Source organism: Piliocolobus tephrosceles, chromosome 15 (genome assembly GCF_002776525.5).
Source record: "Piliocolobus tephrosceles isolate RC106 chromosome 15, ASM277652v3, whole genome shotgun sequence".
Classification (NCBI taxonomy): domain Eukaryota; kingdom Metazoa; phylum Chordata; class Mammalia; order Primates; family Cercopithecidae; genus Piliocolobus; species Piliocolobus tephrosceles.
Window position 1 is genome coordinate 27,218,101 of NC_045448.1, and position 19,156 is coordinate 27,237,256.

General features: G+C 49.1%; 1 protein-coding gene across 1 annotated transcript; it reads left to right on the top strand.

The window, feature by feature from the left end:
• Positions 1-1,525: 1,525 nt before the first annotated feature.
• Positions 1,526-5,723, top strand: TCF23 (transcription factor 23). The gene is made up of 3 exons (XM_023229940.1): positions 1,526-1,803; positions 2,569-2,811; positions 5,447-5,723. Exons 1-3 carry the CDS (start codon positions 1,582-1,584, stop codon positions 5,624-5,626), a joined length of 645 nt encoding a protein of 214 aa, XP_023085708.1. The 5' UTR covers positions 1,526-1,581; the 3' UTR covers positions 5,627-5,723.
• The last annotated feature ends 13,433 nt before the right edge of the window (positions 5,724-19,156 follow it).

Below are 19,156 nucleotides of genomic sequence, written 5' to 3' on the forward strand. Positions count from 1 at the left end.
TTCTCTTCTCTTCTCTTCTCTTCTCTTCTCTTCTCTTCTCTTCTCTTTTCTTTCGGTGTCTTGCTCTGTCACCCAGGCTGGAGTGTGGTCACGCGATCTCGGCTCACTGCAACTTTCGCCTCTCCGGTTCAAGCAATTCTCTGGCCTCAGCTTCCCAAGTAGCTGGGACTACAGGCGTGCGCCACCACACCCAGCTAATTTTTTGTATTTTTAGTAAAGACGGGGTTTCACCAAGTTGGCCAGGATGGTCTCCATCTCTTGACCTCATGATCTGCCTGCCTCCGTTTCCAAAAGTCCTGGGATTATAGGTGTGAGCCACTGCGCCTGGCCTCTTTTTCCCTTTCTCTGTGATGAGCTGCATATCTTTCTCACTGTACATCCACCTTTTTACTTTCTCTTCACTTATTTGATCTCCCCTGGGGTTCAAAAATGGGGGACAAGAGACATGCAGACTGGATTCTGCTACAGGCAGAGGTCCTTGGAAGACAGAAGGGGCTGCTGTGGCAGATTCACGATTCCTTCAGCCCGCCTTCTCCTACCTAGCTCTTGGAGGATGTGATGCAACTCAGGAATGCCATGGTTCTTGCCTTCAGAGACCTCATGTCTAGCACAGGGACAGACATGTGAGTAACCCATGGGAGGCAGGCTGGCATCAGGTGAGGGGTAGCCTTCCAAGTCCAACTGATGGCTTGGGTTTTCATCCCACCCCATCACTTAACAGATGTTTGAAATTGGGCAAGTTATTTCACCTCCCAATATCTCAGTTCCCACACATCTAAACAGAGTCTCTTTTTTTATTAAAAGGTTGCTCTGATAAATAAATAAGACGCTTAGCACAGTGCCTGGCACACAGTAATCTATGAACATTGAACTGTTGGGAAACTAGCCAGGCTGTGGTCCTACCAATCACACAGGGACCCATGGGCTCTGGGCCTGTGGGATTTGAAGAAATCTTCATGAATGAAAGGCGGAGACCTGAAGGATGGGCAGTACCTCCTGGTAGAGCTGGAGGAAGGTGTTCTGGGGCATGGAAAGGTAAATGTAAACGCACAGTAGAAATCGAAGGCATATTTGGGGCATGGCAAATCGCACCCTGTGGCTGGAATGTCACGTTTATTGGCGGGAGAGGAAAGGCCTTTCAGGGATATATGCAGGCAGCCTTCTGGCACAGAGGAAGGAGGTTCAAGTCTTCTCCATGGACCTGAGCTCCAAAGCTGAAGTCACAGGTCCACCATAGGACCACTGTTGAGGTTAGGCGTGGCCGGAAAGGAGCTCCCTTCCCCACTATCCTCCTGCCTTCTTCAGCATGGGCCTCCTCCCAAGGCTTGGCCACTCCCAGCATCCAGCACCCCCACCTCTCAGCCGGGTTGGGAGGCAGGCGGAGGCTTTTTGCGGGGGCTGTGCCTGGTGGGCGGTTTTCCCAGAGCAGGGAGCACACAGGACTGAGTTGGCGCCTGCTTCCTCGGATGTAGACATTACTGGCTGGATGACCAGCCTAAGCCAGCTAGCTTGAGTCCAGGGCCTCCTCAGGCACTGTGTTTCTGCTCTGTGGGCTGCAGCCCCATAACCCAGTGGGGTGGCATGTCACAGAGGAAGGCCAGAGGGCTACCAGCCATGCCAGGGGTGGGCCACAGCCAGACTCAGGCCAAAGCACGGTTGCTGCCAGGCGCTGACAGGAAGAGGAGCCGCCTCAGCAGGACAAGGCAGGACCCGTGGGAAGAAAGAAGCTGGAGCAATCAGAGATGGAGCAGAGCTACCCCTGGCCCTCGAGGGACCAGGGCTGGGGGCCTGGCTCTTGGCAGGGTAAGGAAATCCTGGACCTGCAGAGGGGTCCAGGGTAGGAGGGGGTTGGAGGGTGGGGAGATGTCACCTCCGATGGCAGAGCCTCACTCAGTATTACCATTCCTGCCCAAGAGAGGGGACACTGGCCCCTTAGACTCCAAGGCATCATGCTTTGGGTGGATGGGATAGATCAGAGCTGGTCTTAACCAGAGTGCAGCTCAGGAGCTGCACTCACTCACTTCTCTTGAGGAAACTGAGGCCAGGAAGAGGGACGTGAATTTCCCAAGGTCACTGAGCAGCAGCCAGTGGTAGGACTGGGACTTCAGCCTTGTGCTTTGACCGCTGGTTCTGTGTCTTTCCTCTTTCCCACAGCAGCCTCGTCGTCTCAGGACCTGGCTAGGTCAAGGGTCAGCCCTCCCAAACCGGGTGTATCTCTGAATTGCCCCTGGCCCCAGCGCACCTTGATAAGCAGGATTCAGATTGGGCGTAGGATAGGACAAAGGCTCTGAGGAGGCATGAGTGGAGTAGTAGAGAGAACACAGGACTCTGGGTTCTGAGCCAAGCTCTGCCATCCTGCGGCCATCTGACTCCTGCCCAGGCCTTCCCTCAACTTCCTCAGCTGTGAAACAGGGCAGGGCTGAAGATGACAAAGGAGGACAGAGGCCCTCTGGCGCGTGCTGTTAGACACCCTCCTACTCGGGCGGGAGACCTTGCGCTCAAATGCTCTCAGAAGTCAGGGCAGTTGGGAGTCCAAGTCACACACATTCACTGGGGCCCTTTGTGCAGAGCGAGGCCTGTCCTGAGAACGCTGCGCGGGAGCGGAGCCGGGTCAGGACGCTGCGCCAGGCCTTCTTGGCCTTGCAGGCTGCTCTGCCTGCCGTGCCGCCCGACACCAAGCTCTCCAAGTTGGACGTGCTGGTGCTCGCCGCCAGCTACATAGCTCACCTCACCCGCACGCTCGGCCACGAGTTGCCTGGCCCCGCCTGGCCACCCTTCCTGCGTGGACTCCGCTACTTGCACCCTCTCAAGGTAGGTCACAAGCCCTGGGACTTGAGAGGTGGATCTTAATGCCCAGGGCCTTGGAAAAAGGGATTGGAATGAGGGGGACTTTGGACTTGGGCTCCCTGCCTTGCGCAGAACTGACATCGGGGCCAATTTCTCCTGCTGTCTCAGAGAGAGAGGAGCCAAGGCTGGACCTTGGGGCTGCGCTGACCCTGGATTTCTCATGGGGTGGTGGCTGGAAATGACTTCATGGGAACGTACCTCCTTGAAGAGGAGGGAAAGACTCTGGGGTTCTTAGAGTCATGGGGAAAAAAAGAGCAGGTTCCAAGTCTGGGTCCTAGGAAAGGAAATTATACCAAGGAGAGTCCTAGATCCCCATGCAGCTTCACCCCATTGTACCTGCCTTGGTGCTTTCTGGGCTTCTGTTGCAGGAGAGATCTGCCCTCCAGGAGAACAATGGTCTGAGGGACCATCATTCTAGAAGCAATCAAGCTGGGGGAGTTAGCAGGGAGCAGTACAGGGAAGGTGTGCACCACTTGCCAGACTGCAACCTAGCTTTTCTCAACCTCAGTTTTATTTTTTTATTATTATTATTATTATTTTTTGAGACGGAGTCTCGCTCTGTCACCCAGGCTGGAGTGCAGTGGCCGGATCTCAGCTCACTGCAAACTCCGCCTCCCGGGTTTACGCCATTCTCCTGCCTCAGCCTCCCGAGTAGCTGGGACTACAGGCGCCCGCCACCTCGCCCGGCTAGTTTTTTGTATTTTTTTAGTAGAGACGGGGTTTCACCGGGTTAGCCGGGATGGTCTCGATCTCCTGACCTTGTGATCCGCCCGTCTCGGCCTCCCAAAGTGCTGGGATTACAGGCTTGAGCCACCGCGCCCGGCCAACCTCAGTTTTATTACACGTAGAATAGAAGCTAACATGAGCCTTACTTCTCTTCCAAGGTACAAAATGGAAAGTCCAATGAACATTAATCATCTTTGCAATAACAGCTAACAGTTGAGTGCTAAAGATAGGCCAGGAGCTGGGTTAAGTACGTTAGTGTATTTTTGTCTTTTAATCCATGCAAAAACCAAATGAGGATTACTTACAGATGAGGAAACTGAAGCTTAGGGAGGTTATGAGGCTGAATGCTGTTTGAACCCAGGGGTGTCTGACTTCAGACCCCATGCTCATAGCCACTAAACAGACTCCAGGGACGGTGCCATAAGGAGGTGAAGAGTGCACTGTGTGAAAAAGGAAGGGTCATCTTTGCCCTCTGAGGATAACATTGCAGTGGTATCAACTTATTTATTTATTTATTTACTATTTTTTTTTGAGACAGAGTTTCACTCTGTTGCTAAGGCTGGAGTGCAGTGGTGCAATCTCCGCTCACTGCAACCTCCACCTCCTGGTTCAAGTGATTCTCCTGCCTCAGCCTCCTGAGTAGGTGGGATTATAGGCGTGCACCACCACACCCGGCTAATTTTTGTATTTTCAGTAGAGACAGCATTTCACCACGTTTCCCAGGTTGGTCTCAAACTCCCGACCTCAGGTGATCCACCCACTTCGGCCTCCCAAAGTGCTGGGATTACAGGTGTGAGCCACCGCACCCGGCTATTTATTTATTTATTTACTTATTTTTGGGACAGGGTCTCACTGTCACCCATGCTAGAGTGCAGTAGTGCAATCATAGCTTACTGTAACCTCAAACTCCTGGGCTCAAGGAATCCTCCCACCTCAGCTTCCCCAGTGGCTGGGACTACAAGCGCATGCCACCACACCTGGCCTTCTTTTTTTTTTTTTTTTTTTTGTAGAGATGGTGTCTCACTTTGTTCCACAGGCTGGTCTCAACCTCTAAGCTCAAGTGATCCTCTCACCTCTCAACTTTATTTTTATGATACTTTCCACCATCTCTTTCCCCTAAATGTCATAGTTCTGAAATGTCTTGAAACTTGATTTTTTTCTTCAATGCAAATAATAGCTAAAATGTGCGAATTTGAGACTAAGTGGGGGAACTCTGAAATGTCAGTGGTGGTGCAGGGTCCTAGCGTGGTATAGTAGTTTCCTTAGCTGTAAAATAGTGACCAAGGCAAGGCCCTTGATTGTAGTAAGTGATCAACAGCTAAGCTGAAGGATGAACCAAGGAGGGCCCAGTTAGGTCCAGCACTCCAGCACATCCACAGGGTGGAGCAGTTGGCCAGGAAGCAGCCCTCTCAGCCCCCAGGTGGAGAGGTTATGAAGAGGAGGGTGACCTCAGGGCAGTCAACCTGGTGTATTCTGGGACTGCTCATGCTTCTGCTGGAAAGATGGGCAATCCTTGGAGGGCCCGGCTTGGAGTTTTTCCTGGCTCTGCTTCTCTGCCCATTGCCCAGCCTCTGGCTATTGCCAGCTCTGCCCAGGCCACCTGATCTTCTGTCCACCTCCCTCCCAACAGAGGGCTGCTATTTTTGGGGCCCTCTCCCTCCTCGATGGCTGCTCCTGTGTCTCTCATCCAGGCTCTGGGTGATCAGGAAAATGTGTGGGACTGTACATGAAGATGACCCTGATCAGACTAGTGATGGCTGGGGAAGGTATCAGGGAGGGATGCTGGAGAAGGCTGGGTTTTGGGTGTCAAGGATCCTGGACTATGACGGGCTGGAAGAGCAGCATTTCTCACTTCCCAATCTGTGTCTTGCAGAAGTGGCCGATGCGATCTCGTCTCTATGCTGGAGGCCTGGGGTACTCTGATCTTGACTCCACCACAGCAAGCACCCCCAGCCAAAGAACAAGAGACGTAGAGGTGGGATACCAAGTCCCTGGAGAGGCAGATGTTCTCTTTTCTGCCACGCCACTCTCACCAGTGCTTGGCAACAAATAATTATCACACTTGCCTTTTCTCCTAGACTGTGATTCATGCTTAGGGACCTGGATTTTCTACCAGCCCCCACCTGTCTTCACTCTGATTCTCAGCCATCAGACTTGATTCAGACTCAGCTCCCAAGTTCCAGCATGCAGACCAAGAGAAGCAGTAGCGCTTCTGTGACGGACAGTACCCAGAGGGGCATAGGATGGAGAGCCTCCTCCTTGGTCCCCAAGTGGGGACTTCCCCATGGCTCTTCAGTGACAGCTACTGGGAAGTGGGAGAGAAAGAGGTATAATTGGGCTCAAAGTTGAGCTAGGGAACCACCCTAACTTTCTTCCTCTAAGGTTTCTACAAACCCTCTGCAGATAGTGAAGACAGGTGCAGAGGGAGGGGCCTGGGATGGCACTAGCCCCAGGTGCTGATGGGAAAGCCAGGTGACCAGATAGGCTCTTGGTAGCTGCAAGTGTAAATAGATCTGGGCTGGGTCACACAGCCAGAAGAAAACTGAAGAAGGGAATGTGCTTTCTAACTGCATCATGAGATGCTTACCTGATGTTAGAGAGATAGTGAGGAATTCAGGATTCCTGCCTCTGTAGTATGGGCCTCTCCAGAAGCTGCCCCTCACCACTACATTTTCTCTCTCTCTTGGCTCCTGCACTCTTCCACTCTTTTCTTTTCTTCTTCTTTTCATGTAGAGATGGGGTCTTGATATGTTGCCCAGGCTGTCCTTGAACCCCTGGCCTCAAGTAATCCTCCCACCTCAGCCTCCTAAAGTGCTGGGATTGCAGGCATCATCTCTGGCCCTAAAGAAATAACTTGAGAACTAATCATAGAATCTACACACACTGAAAATAATTTTCCAGATCAGATATAGCCTCATATCTGGCACCTGAAGTCCAGACAGGGAACAAATTACCTTTCGGTTAAATTTCAGCCCTTCAGAGTGAGAGGGAATGAATGGGCATGACCAACTAGAGTCCCAACAAGGTTATCCTTAGACACACACCATTGTTGTCATCATGAATGTAAGTGAGCTCTGGGCAGGCTGGGAATGGTTGGGGTCTGGGTTCTGGCATGACAGGACCCTGTACCTCCATAGGGCTGGCCAGGGCAGAGCTGAAATAGGGCTGCGGGTGCAACTGAGCCAGTTGTGGTAGAGGTAGAAAAAGAGACACAGAACATCCCAGCCCTGAGCTGCCTGGGATGTGGGAGAACAGCTGGAATGTGGCCGGGAGCCATGGGGAGAAGGCCTCGGCCAAGGCTGAACTCATAAATCTGCCTTGAACCAAGTCTCCTCAGAGGGACCCTGGAAAACTTGTGCAGAGCTGATGTGGGCAGCTGGACAGGGCCAGGCAGGGGCAGAGGCCAGGTGTGGGAGGGCGTGAGCACAGTGTTCTTCACAAGACCATAAAAGTCCAGCTAGAATGTTCTATTTTTAAAGCCAAACAGCAGTATCTTCCTGGTTGAGTTCACAGGGGTGGCAGGAAGAGAAGCAGATACATTTCCTCCTCAGTTGGTGGCACACTGTTGTCCTGGGGATGAAGGAAAATTGGCTTGGGGTGTGTGTCGGGGTTCTCCAGATAGCATAGAACTTCTCTTGATGATAGAGTAGACTTTGGGTTTTGCCCCACCCTGCCGTGCTCTGACTCAGGCCTTTGCTTAGTAACATTAGAGCCCTCTGGAGTGACTGCATGGCCCTGGTGGAGACAAGGAGGGCACAGGAAGGATGACGCAGGTGGAGGGCTGCAGGAGGCGGGTCCCATCACAACAAGTGTCTCAGGCTGTCTTGGGCCCTTTCCAGGCAAAGCTGTTCTCATTTGTGCCCAGGACAGTCATGGGGGGCGGGGCAGAGGCCATCTCCTCCAGCCACGGAGACCCAGCCCCGTCAGGCCAGCAAGCAAAGAGGCCTGGAAGGGGGCAGGGTGAGCCAAGGGGATGGATGGGAATAACCAGAGGATGGACTGGGCCCTCCCTCCCTGACAAGCACAGTAATGCCCTTGAGACATGTCAGGACTTGGATTCGCCAATGAACCAGAACCAGGAGTAGCCCCTTTGTCTCTGCAGTGAGAAAGAAAAACATGGCCCAGTTCGGTGGCTCATGCCTGTAATCCCAGCACTTTGCGAGGCCGAGGCGGGCAGATCATGAGGTCAGGAGTTCGAGACCAGCCTCGCCAACATGATGAAAACCTTTCTCTACTAAAAATACAAAAATTTGCCAGATGTCATGGTGGGCACCTGTAATCCTAGCTACTTGGGAGGCTGAGGCAGGAGAATTGCTTGAAACCGGGAGGCAGATTGCAGTGAGCCAAGATCGTGCCACTGTGCTCCAGCCTGGGCGAAGAGAAAGACTCCATCTAGGAAAAAAAAGAAAACAAAAAAAAGAAGTAAAAGAAAATATGGATGAAAACATTTGAGTATGGATGACAAATGACACTAGGGTGGCCTGGCTCAGGAGTTGGAGGCTCAGCTGCTCCACAGGGGACTGGCCTGGCCCGCTTGGTCTTCCTGTACCACCTGCCTCATCCCCAGGACTTGGGACTGGGATGGAGGTAGAGGTGGGGAACAAGACTTCCCTGCTGGCTCCCTCCACAGAGCATGTGCTTTCTGAGGAACAGGATGGCAGGGTGGAGGCTTAGATGGGGCTGTGGGGCTGGGTGTGGTGGCTGATGCCTGTAATCCCAGCATTTGGGAGGCCAAGGGGGCGGATCATCTGAGGTCAGGAGTTCAAGACCAGCCTGACCAATGTGGTGAAACCCTGTCTCTACTAAAATATGAAATTAGCTGGGCATAGAATTATGTCTCTACTAAAAATATGAAATTAGCTGGGCATGGTGGCACAAACCTATAATCCCAGCTGCTCGGGAGGCTGAGGCAGGAGAATCGCTTGATCCCAGGAGGTGGAGGTTGCATTGAGCTGAGATCATGCCATTGCACTCCAGCCTGGGTGACAAGAGTGAAACTCCATCTAAAAAAAAAAAAAGATGGGGCTGTGGGAGAAGCAGAGCTGGCCCGGCGATTTCTAAGTAATACAGTGGACACTGGATTTTACCAAATTGGGAACTGGAGAAGTAGAGGATCTAGCCTTCTCTGAGACTCTTTTTCTCTTCCTCTGGGAGGAGCCTGGCTAGGGTGAGTCAGGTGGCACTGTCCTCTCCCTTTTGTGGCATGAGCTCTAAACCCAGGGCCCCTAAACGCTTATTCTATTCTAGATCAAGGTAGGCAAACTATGGCCAGTAGGCCAAACGCAGCCCCCCATGTATTTTTGTAAATAAAGTTTTATTGGAACACATCCACACCCAAGTGTTTACATGTTATTTATGGCTGCCTTTCTGATAGCATTGCAGAGTCAAATAGCTGCACTAGAGACTGAAAAGCCTAAAATATTTACTTTCTGGCTCTTAATAGAAGTTTGCTAACTCCTGCTTCGGCTCAGAGGTATTCAAAGTATGGTCTAGGAACCCTGGGGGTCTCTGAGGCCCTTAAGGTGGTCTAAGTGGCCAAAACTACTTTGATAGTTTTATATTTTTAGGCCGCACACAGTGGCTCGTACCTGTAATCCAGCACTTTGGAAGGTAGAGGCGAGTGGATCTCTTGAGCCCAGCCTGGGCAACATGGCAAAACCCTGTCTCTACTAAAAATACAAACATTGGCCAGATGTGGTGGCAGCTGTAATCCCAGCTACTGGGAGGCTGAGGCATGAGAATTGCTTGAACCCAGGAGGCAGAGGTTGCAGTGAGCCAAGATTGCACCACTGCACTCTAGCCTGGGTGACAGAGCGAGACGGAGTCTCTAATACAATATGGATTGTATTAATCTGTACTCATGCTGCTAATAAAGACATACCCGAGACTGGGTAATTTAGTAAGGAAAGAGGTTTAATTGACTCACAGTTCCACAGGCTGGGAGGCCTCGGGAAACTTACAATCATGTCGGAAACAAAACAAGGTGGGCATGGTGGCTCACACCTGTAATCCCAACACTTTGGGCGGCTGAGGAGGGCAGATCACTTGAGGTCAGGAGTTTGAGCCTAGCCTGGGCAATAGGTGAAACCCCGTCTCTACCAAAAATACAGTAAGTTAGCCGGGCATGGTGGTGGGCATCTGTAGTTCCAGCTACTCAGGAGGCTGAGGCAGGAAAATCGCTTGAAGCTCGGAGGCAAAGGTTGCAGTGAGCCGAGATCGTACCACTGCACTCCAGCCTAGGCGAAAGAGAAAGACTCCATGTCAAAAAAATAAAAACAAAACGAAACAAAAAATTAGCTGGGCTTGGTGGTGCACACATGTAGTCCCAGCTACTCGAGAAGCTGAGATGGGAGAATCACCTGAGCCTGGGAGGTCAAGGCTGCAGTGAACGGTGTTCTTACCACTTCTCACCACAGCACTCCAGCTTGGGCAACAGGAGTGAGACCTTGTCTCACACAAACAAACAAACAAACAAAAAATAAGTTACTTATATTTTTTACTCTAACTCTTTAGAGAGTGTAGTGGAATTTTCCAGGAGCCACATGACATGTGATATTGCAACAAATGGAGTGAAGAAGCAGATAAGAGACTTCAGCTGTCTATTACAACAGACATTAAAGATATTTTCTTTTTTTTTATTTTTTAATTTTTTTTTTAATTTTTTTTTTTTTTTTTAGACAGGGTCTCGCTCTGTTGCCCAAACTGGAGTGCAGTGGCAGGATCTCAGCTCACTGTAAGCTCCACCTTTTGGGTTCACGCCATTCTCCTGCCTCAGCCTCCCCAGTAGCTGGGACTATAGGCACTCGCCACCTCGCCCGGCTAGTTTTTTGTATTTTTTAGTAGAGATGGGGTTTCACCGGGTTAGCCAGGATGGTCTCGATCTCCTGACCTTGTGATCCGCCCATCTCGGCCTCCCAAAGTGCTAGGATTACAGGCTTGAGCCACCGCGCCAGGCCAAAAGATATTTTCAAAAACTGTAAAGCACTGCCATTCTCACTAAATATTTTCTTCTTATATGGAAAACAATAATATTGCATAAAAATTTTATATATGTTCACATAAAATGGGCTAATCAATTAGTGTTATTTTAAAATAAATATTTTTAAAATTATCTATTTTATTTTATAATGTGATGGTTATGGATAGATATAACCCACATAAGCAAAAGCTCTTCAGGGTGCTACTTTTTTTAAGGATGTAAAGGGGTCCTGAGAACAAAAATTATGAGAACATCAACTCTAGAATAGCTTGTCCATGGTCGAGGAAAGCCCCTGGCCTGCCCGCCGGCTCACCCTCGTACTGAGACAGCTCTACTTGGTCCAGAGACAGAGGACCTGGGTTGAAGGGGAGTGCCTGGCACAGTGAGGACAGAGGCGGAGTCCTGAGTCAATATCACAGGGAGGTCTCCTGGAGGACACAGGGTGGGCTGCTCCCCTGATGGGCCATGCCAGCCAGAGTTATGGTCTCCTTGTCTCTGCTGTACTCCAGCACACCATTCCTCAGCTTCTCAGGAAACAGGCCGCTGTCCACAAGGTGGTCCTGCAAACACAGAGCTGGTGAAGGTGAACGACAGGTGGTGATAGGATTCATGCAGAAAAGGTCCCCGCTAGAAGGGAGCCCAGCAAGGCTGGGTGCAGGAGGGAGAGCACAGCCTAGTGGGGAGCACAGGGTGGGCTGGGGAGGGGAGTTGACCAGCCCAGGCCGGGGCTGAGCTCCTCTGAGCCCTGAGATCCTTCTGCCCCTCAAGCCAGTGCAGCCCTGTGGGTAGAACTTGAGACAGCCGTGTGGGACACATGCTTAGCTGATCCTGAGAGAGAGAGAAAGAGGCACTAGGGGCAGGGGGAGAGAAAAGGGGTGGAAGGGAACCTGAAGAGTCGGTGGCATCTGCGGAGAAAGGCAGGGAGGCGTCACTTGGACAGCAGGTACTCTTGCAGTTGGCCGTAGCTCCTGCAGTGGAGCCTCTTCTGACAGGACAAGGGAAGGAGGAACAGGAGCTTTGGCAACACTGGGTAAACGGTCACAGGGTTCAGGGACCCGCCTCGCACTCCCCCTGAAGGCAGAGGTGCTTCTGAGTCTCTGCGTGGAACCATCCACAGCAGTGAGCCCCATGTCCTCCCTTGGGCCCCAGAGGCCCAAGCCCCCGCCCCCTCCTACATCCCAGCAGAAAAGCCTGACAGCTACTGACACCCAAGAGCTGAGGGCAGGAGCCTTTCCCCCCAGGCGATAGAGTCCCTTAAAGCCCTCTTTCAGACCCTCGGTGGTCCTCTGCACTGCAATCCTGCACCCTCACCCACACCCTCACCCACACCCTCATCGGTGAGCTGATTACAGGCCCTCCGACCCCCACAGGGCTACCTATCAGCTGCAGCTTCACAGGCCCTGGCTGGCAAGTGGCCTCCAAAAAACCGCCACCTTCCCAGCTTTGTGGATGGGCAGCCCCAGGGTGAGTATCTGTGGCCTCTTGGTAGACTCTAGGTTCCCTACTTTCCCTACTTCCCCCAGCTCTGTGCTCCAGGCTGCCTTGGGAATGTGGTAGGCACCTCCCCTCTCCCGGGTTCTACCTCCCACACTTTGCCATGGGAGAGAAAGTTTGATCCCCAACACAGCAAGAGGGTCAGCTGCTGAGCAGCGGAACAGAGGGCAAGGGCCCACTCCAGGGTTCTGAGTAACCCCAGGAGATACTCAAAAGAGGTAGGAGCTGAGCGCTGGTGAGACGTTGGGGAGAGAAGAAGGAACTAAGAGCCTCTGCCATTAAATACGCCAGAAGTTACGTAGGGCCAAAGACAATTGCTTTCTCTTTAAACTTGGAAAAGTTACCAAAAAGTACGATCCAGTAATCAGAACAGAAACAACCCTCCACATTGATGATGGTGGAAGCAGAAAAGCAAGTTGAGTATATCAAGTCGGCCTAAATCACTTGACAGTTGTATCATGCTTTAGTGCCTCAGCAGCTCTGGGTCCAGGGCCAGTTGGATGAAAATGGATTGTATTAGTTTGTACTCATGCTGCTAATAAAGACATACCTGAGACTGGGTAATTTAGTAAGGAAAGAGGTTTAATTGATTCACAGTTCCACAGGGCTGGGGAGGCCTCGGGAAACTTACAATCATGTCGGAAGGAGAAGCAAATACGTCCTTCTTCACATGGTGGCAGCAAGGAGAAGTACAGAGCAAAAGCGGGAAAGCCCCTTGTGAAACCATCAGATCTCATGAGAACTCACTCACTATCACAAGAACAGCCTGAGGGTAAACACCCCCATGATTAAATTACCTCCTGCCGGGTCCCTCCCACAACATGTGGGGATTATGAGAACTACAATTGAGGATGATATTTGGGTGAGGACACAGCCAAACCATGTCACAGACTCTGTGTCACATATCAGCTAACTGCATGATGGCTGGCTGGGCCCCTGGAGCTCTGGGGTCCTTGAGAAGGAACAGGTACATTCTTTTTTTTTTTTTTTTTTTGAGATGGAGTCTTTTGTTACCCAGGCTGGAGTGCAGTGGCATGACCTTGGCTCACTGCAACCTCCATCTCCTGGGTTCATGCAATTCTCCTGCCTCAGCTTCCCGAGTAGCTGGGATTACAGGCATGTGCCAGTATGCCTGGCTAATTTTTGTATTTTTAGTAGAGACAGTTTCACCATATTGGTCAGGCTGGTCTTGAACTCCTGACCTCAAGTGATCCACCCATCTCAGCCTCCCAAAGTGCTGGGATGACAGGCGTGAGCCACCATGCCCCATGCCCGGCCTTTTTTTTTTTTTTTTTCCTGAGATGGAGTTTCTCTCTTGTCACCCAGGCTGGACTACAATGGTGCAATCTTGGCTCACTGCAACCCGTGCCTCCTGGGTTCAAGCAATTCTTCTGCCTCAACCTCCTGAGTAGCTGGGATAACAGGTGCCCAGCACCATGCCTGGCTAATTTTTCTAATTTTTTTTGAGATGGAGTTTTGCTCTTGTTGCCCAGGCATGATCTCGGCTCACCACAACCTCTGCCTCACAGGTTCAAGCAATTCTCCTACCTCAGCCTCCCGAGTAGCTGGGACTACAGGGATGTGACACCATGCCCAGCTAATTTTTGTAATTTTTTTTTAGTAGAGACAAGGTTTCACCATATTGGCCAGGGTGGTCTCAAACTCCTGACCTTGTGATCCACCCGCCTCGGCCTCCCAAAGTGCTGGGATTACAGGCGTGAGCCACTGCGCCCAGCCGGAGTGTCCTCTTGTAAATATCTAGGAAAATGGACCCATAACCCAACATAGTCATAAGCAACAGTGGTCAAAATGGGGGTCCTTTGAAATGCCTAAAATAATTCATTTGCATGCACTATTGGAAAAAGCTGGTTTTAAAACCATGCAAATTGAATGACAGACCTACTTTCTCTTTGTCCTGGATGAAATCTAGTAATAATAGATTTGAAAAAAAATGTTTTAAGAGCTCCGTGGTCAGAAGTCAGCCTAACTAGAAGTTTGTAAATGAAAAATAAAATCCTAAGTCCCCCAACTGACTGAACAGATCCCCTCTTGGCCAAGGGGACCCCAGAGAAATCTGAAAAACTGAATTCCCAACCATAATGGTGTTGAGGAATAGAGTCAAACTCTGTAAAATATTTGAAGAGATTTATTCTGAGCCAAATATGAGTGACCAATGGCCTGTGACACAGCCCTCAGGAGATCCTGAGAATATGGTGGTTGGGCCACAACTTGGCTTTACACATTTTAGGGAGACATAAGACATCACTCAATACATGTAAGATGTACACTGGTTCAGTCCAGAAAGGCAGGGCAACTAGAAGCTGGTGAAGGGCTTCTAGGTCATAGGTAGATTTAAAGATTTTCTGATTGGCAATTGGTTGAAAGAGTTAAGTTACTGTCTAAAGGCTTAGAAATGTCCAGGTTAAGATGAGGGGTTGTAGAGACCAAGGTTTTATGATGCAGGTGAAGCCTCCAGGTTCGGAGAGAATAGATTATAAATGTTTCTTATCAAACTTAAAGATCCTGTTCTATCAGTAAATCCAAAAGGGAGGAGGGTATCATGAGGCATATCTGAACCCCCTTCCCATCATGGCCTGAACTAGCGTTTCAGGTTAACTTTGGAACGCCCTTTACAGACAGGAGGAGTCCATTCAGATGGCTGGGGGTTTAGACTTTTATTTTTGGTTTACAGTGGGACATGAGGTCAGATGCGGCTTGTTATACCCCCCTCCCTTTTGGTGTTTAGGCACAACTGACAAGCATTGTGGTTAAAATAGGGATTATAAGACTGGCAAAAGATAGTTTTTGTGGCAATAAGATACCAAATTTTTTTTTTTTTTTGAGACGGAGTCTAGCTCTGTTGCTCAGGCTGGAGTGCAGTGGCACGATCTCAGCTCACTGCAAACCTCACCTCCCAGGTTCATGCCATTCTCCTGCCTCAGCCTCCCGAGTAGCTGGGACTAGAGGCGCCCGCCACCAGGCCCGGCTAATTTTTTCTATATTTTTAGTATAGACGGAGTTTCACTATGTTAGCCAGGATGGTCTCAATCTCCTGACCTGGTGATCCGCCCACCTCGGCCTCCTAAAGTGCTGGGATTACAGGTGTGAGCCACCACGCCTGGCCTAAGATACCAAATTTTGAACAAGAATCTGTTAGGTACAAACAGTTTCTCTTCAAAGGTTTCAGTTCCTGATTCTTTGTTCTGTTCTGAAAGTAATCTTACCCATCCATTCATCAACCCTCCCTATCTCTGTTGCACCCAAACACGTCCAAGCATGTCCTGTCACCTATGTACCCGTCCTTCCTGTCAAGTGGCCACCCACCCTTTCCTCCTTCGATGATGTCAATACTAGCCAAACAGAATTAGCTTAGATTGTGTGGTCTGACCCCAGACGATGGGGGGAGGACACAGGAACAGGGTCTGCGTTAGGGATAAAAACGCCTGCTCTCATTTCTTCAGTGTGCTCCCTTGCCTCTGCCTTGCATGCAGTAGCACCCTTCTATAGAAGTAAAATTTTTCCTTGGCCGGGTGTGATGGCTCACGCCCGTAATCCTAGCACTTTGGGAGGCAGAGGCGGGTGGATCACAAGGTCAGCAGATCGAGATCATCCTGGCTAACACGGTGAAACCATGTCTCTACTAAAAGTACAAAAAATTAGCTGGGTGCGGTGGTGGGCCCCTGTTGTCCCAGCTACTCAGGAGGCTGAGGCAGGAGAATGGCATGAACCTGGGAGGTGGAGTTTGCAGCGAGCCGAGATCATGCCACTGCACTCCAGCCTGGGCAATAGAACGAGACTCTGTCTGAAAAAAAAAAAAAAAAAAAAAGGAAGTAAAATTTGCCTTGTTGAGAAGTTCTCTGAGTGTTTTCCTTTGTGACTTGAGCTTTATTTCCAACCAATCTAATAACCAGGCAGAATTGGGGGAAAAATAGAATTTCCAGAAATTAAAAATATGATATTGTAATTAAAGACTCAGTGAAGGATTAGAAACTGCTAGAGGCCATGAAAGGCAAGGGTTAAATCATACCCAACAAACCATAAAATCTTGTTACCTGGGTTTTTAAAATTAACACAGTATACTATGGCATACTTTCCAACCTGACTGTGGCTTAGCACCACATGGCAGATAACAGGCCCTGAAGGAAATAAAAATATTTTACTCCAAAATATATTTGGCATATTTTGAAATGGCCCTGCAAAGCTGTCTTTTGTGGGGGAAGTTTGTATCTGCAGAGAATCTCCATCACTGCAACTAGGTCTTCCCTTTCTAGGCCTTTCCAAGATCTAGGAGAGATTAACTGAGAGGCTGACACTTTCAAAAATCTGAAAAGAGACATTTACCATCTATTCTTTCTGAGGACTGCTCCCTGTGAGGCTTCATCTCCATAATAAGGGCCTTGGCACCAATGACTCCCTTTTTTATTTGTTGTTGTTGTTTTTAGACAGAGTCTCACTCTGTTGCCCAAGTTAGAGTGCAGCGGCATGATCTCGGCTCACTGCAACCTCCACCTTTCAGGTTCAAGGGATTCTCATGCGTCATCTTCCCAAGTAGCTGGGATTACAGGTGTACACCACCAGGCCTGGCTAATTTTTGTATTTTTAGTAGAGAGGGTGCTTCACCGTGTTGGCCAAGCTGGTCTTGAACTCCTGACCTCAAGTGATTCACCCACCTCAGCCTCCAAAAGTGCTGGGATTACAGGCGTGAGCCACCAAGCTGGTCTGACCCTTTTACCTTAACTCAAGCATTCTTTTCTACTGACTTCAAGTCTTTAAGCAATAGCTTAACTCTCTCAACCATCAACTAAAGAATTTCTAAAACCCATCCATGACTTGCAAGCTCCCACTTCAAGATGTCCCAACTTTTCAGGCCAAATCAATGTACACCTTTTATGTACTGATTTATATCTTTGCCTGTAACTCCTGTCCCTCAAAAATGTATAAAACCAAAGTGTAACCTGACTCCTCAGGCACACTTTCTCAGGACCTCTTGAGACTATTCCCCTGGTCATGGTCACTCATGTCGGCTCAGAATCAACCTCTTTAATATATTTCAGAGTTTGGTTTTTCTGTTTACAAGCCAATACCCAGGCTATATTTGGGGCTGGGGGCTTTTTGCTTTTTCTATTTTGAATTCTGTTTCTGGGAATTTTTTTCAGTCGATTGACACCCCTTTAAAAAAAAATGTTCGATCCCTGTTTGCTTTCTTGTTGGCATGATTTTGCTGATGAAAATGTAAAATTTAACTGACTTTTTAGAAAGCTTAAAATCTCCCCAAATTGGCTCCTCTAAGATTTGTTCTTCCATTTCCTGCCACTTCTGGTCCTCTATAACCTACATGCTATAGCTCAACACTGTACAGCCAATCATTAATCAATGTTATTTCTGTAAACCAATGAGAATTCCTGACAAACAACTTTGTATCAGCCCACTCCTTGTCCCCTTTTTTGCCTTTAAAAACTGCTTGTAACAAAGCCCAAGCCTACACCTATTTCTGACACTATGGCAGACTAGATGTTCAGAGAAACTCTCCTGGTACAGAACACTCAAAATGATGGCTAAAATCGTAAAAACATATTTTTAAATGTGTTGCTGGGCTGGCAGAAAAGTAAAGGAAAAGAATAAGAGAAAGAATAAGGAGGCTGGGCGCGGTGGCTCACGCCTGTAATCCCAGCACTTTGGGAGGCTGAGGTGGGCAGATCACGAGGTCAAGAGATCGAGACCATCCTGGCTAACATGGTGAAATCCCGTCTCTACTAAAAAATACAAAAAATTAGCCAGGCGTGTTGATGGGCACCTGTAGTCCCAGCTAATTGGGAGGCTGAGGCAGGAGAATGGCATGAACTCGGGAGGCAGAGCTTGCAGTGAGCCAAGACAGCGCCACTGCACTCCAGCCTTGGCGACAGAGTGAGACTAAAAAAAAAAAAAAAAAAACTTTGGGAGGCTGAAACAGACCGTTGATGGCTTGAGCCCAGGAGTCTAAGACTAGCCTGGGCAACATGGTGAAACCTTACCTCTACAAGAAATACAAAAATTTGCTGGGCGTGGTGGCACATGCCTGTAGTCCTAGCTACCCAGGGGGCTGAGGCGGGATGACTGCTTGAGCCCCGGGGGTTGAGACTGCAGTGACCCATGATCACACCACTGCACTCCAGCCTGGGTGACAGAATGAGACCTTGGCTCAAAACAATAAAAATAAGTAATAAATACATCCATGCTTTGGAGGATTCCCATGGATACAATTCCAACAAACTTGAGCTTACAGCAAACAATTATAAGTCAGAAGGAGGCACGCCACTCTAAATGAGCAATAGCCATACCACTGAACTCTAGAATCACACTTGAGAGGACTGCAAATCATGTAATGTTTTGGCATAGAATATACAGTAAAGATGTTTAATAGGTTTAAGGAAAGAGAATTTTGAAAATACAATTCAGGAATAAGAGGCTGTCAAAAATAACCCAGCAGAATTGGGAAAAAATGGAATTTCTAGAAATTAAAAATATGATATTTTAATTAGAGACTTGGTGGATGATTAGAAACTGCTAGAAATAGATCTAGCAGCCTGGGCACAGTGGCTCACGCCTGTAATCCCAGCACTTTGGGAGGCTGAAGAGGGCGGATCACTTGAGGTCAGGAGTTCAAGCCCAGCCTGGGCAATATGGTGAAACCCTGTCTCTACCAAAAATACAGAGAAATTAGCGGGGCATGGTGGCACACGCCTGTAGTCCCAGCTATTCTGGAGGCTCAGGCAGGAGGATCACTTGAGCCTAGGAAACAGAAGTTGCAGTTAGCCAAGATCATGCCACTGCACTCCAGCCTGGGTGACAGAAAAGAAAAAAAGAAAAAAGAAATAGATCTAGCAAATCAGAAGATGAATCTTTAGAAATTAACCAGAATTCAGTTCATAGGGAGAAGGAGATGAAAAATATAACAAGAAGAATAGATTATAAACAAGACCTTCATGTCCTTGCAATACGGAAATTTTTTTTAGAGAAGACACAAAAAACATTAACTCTAAAGGACAAGAGTGATAAATTATACTACATAAAGTTAGGAGCACCGATTTTTTTTTTTTTTTTTTTTTTTGAGATGGAATCTTGCTCTGTCAC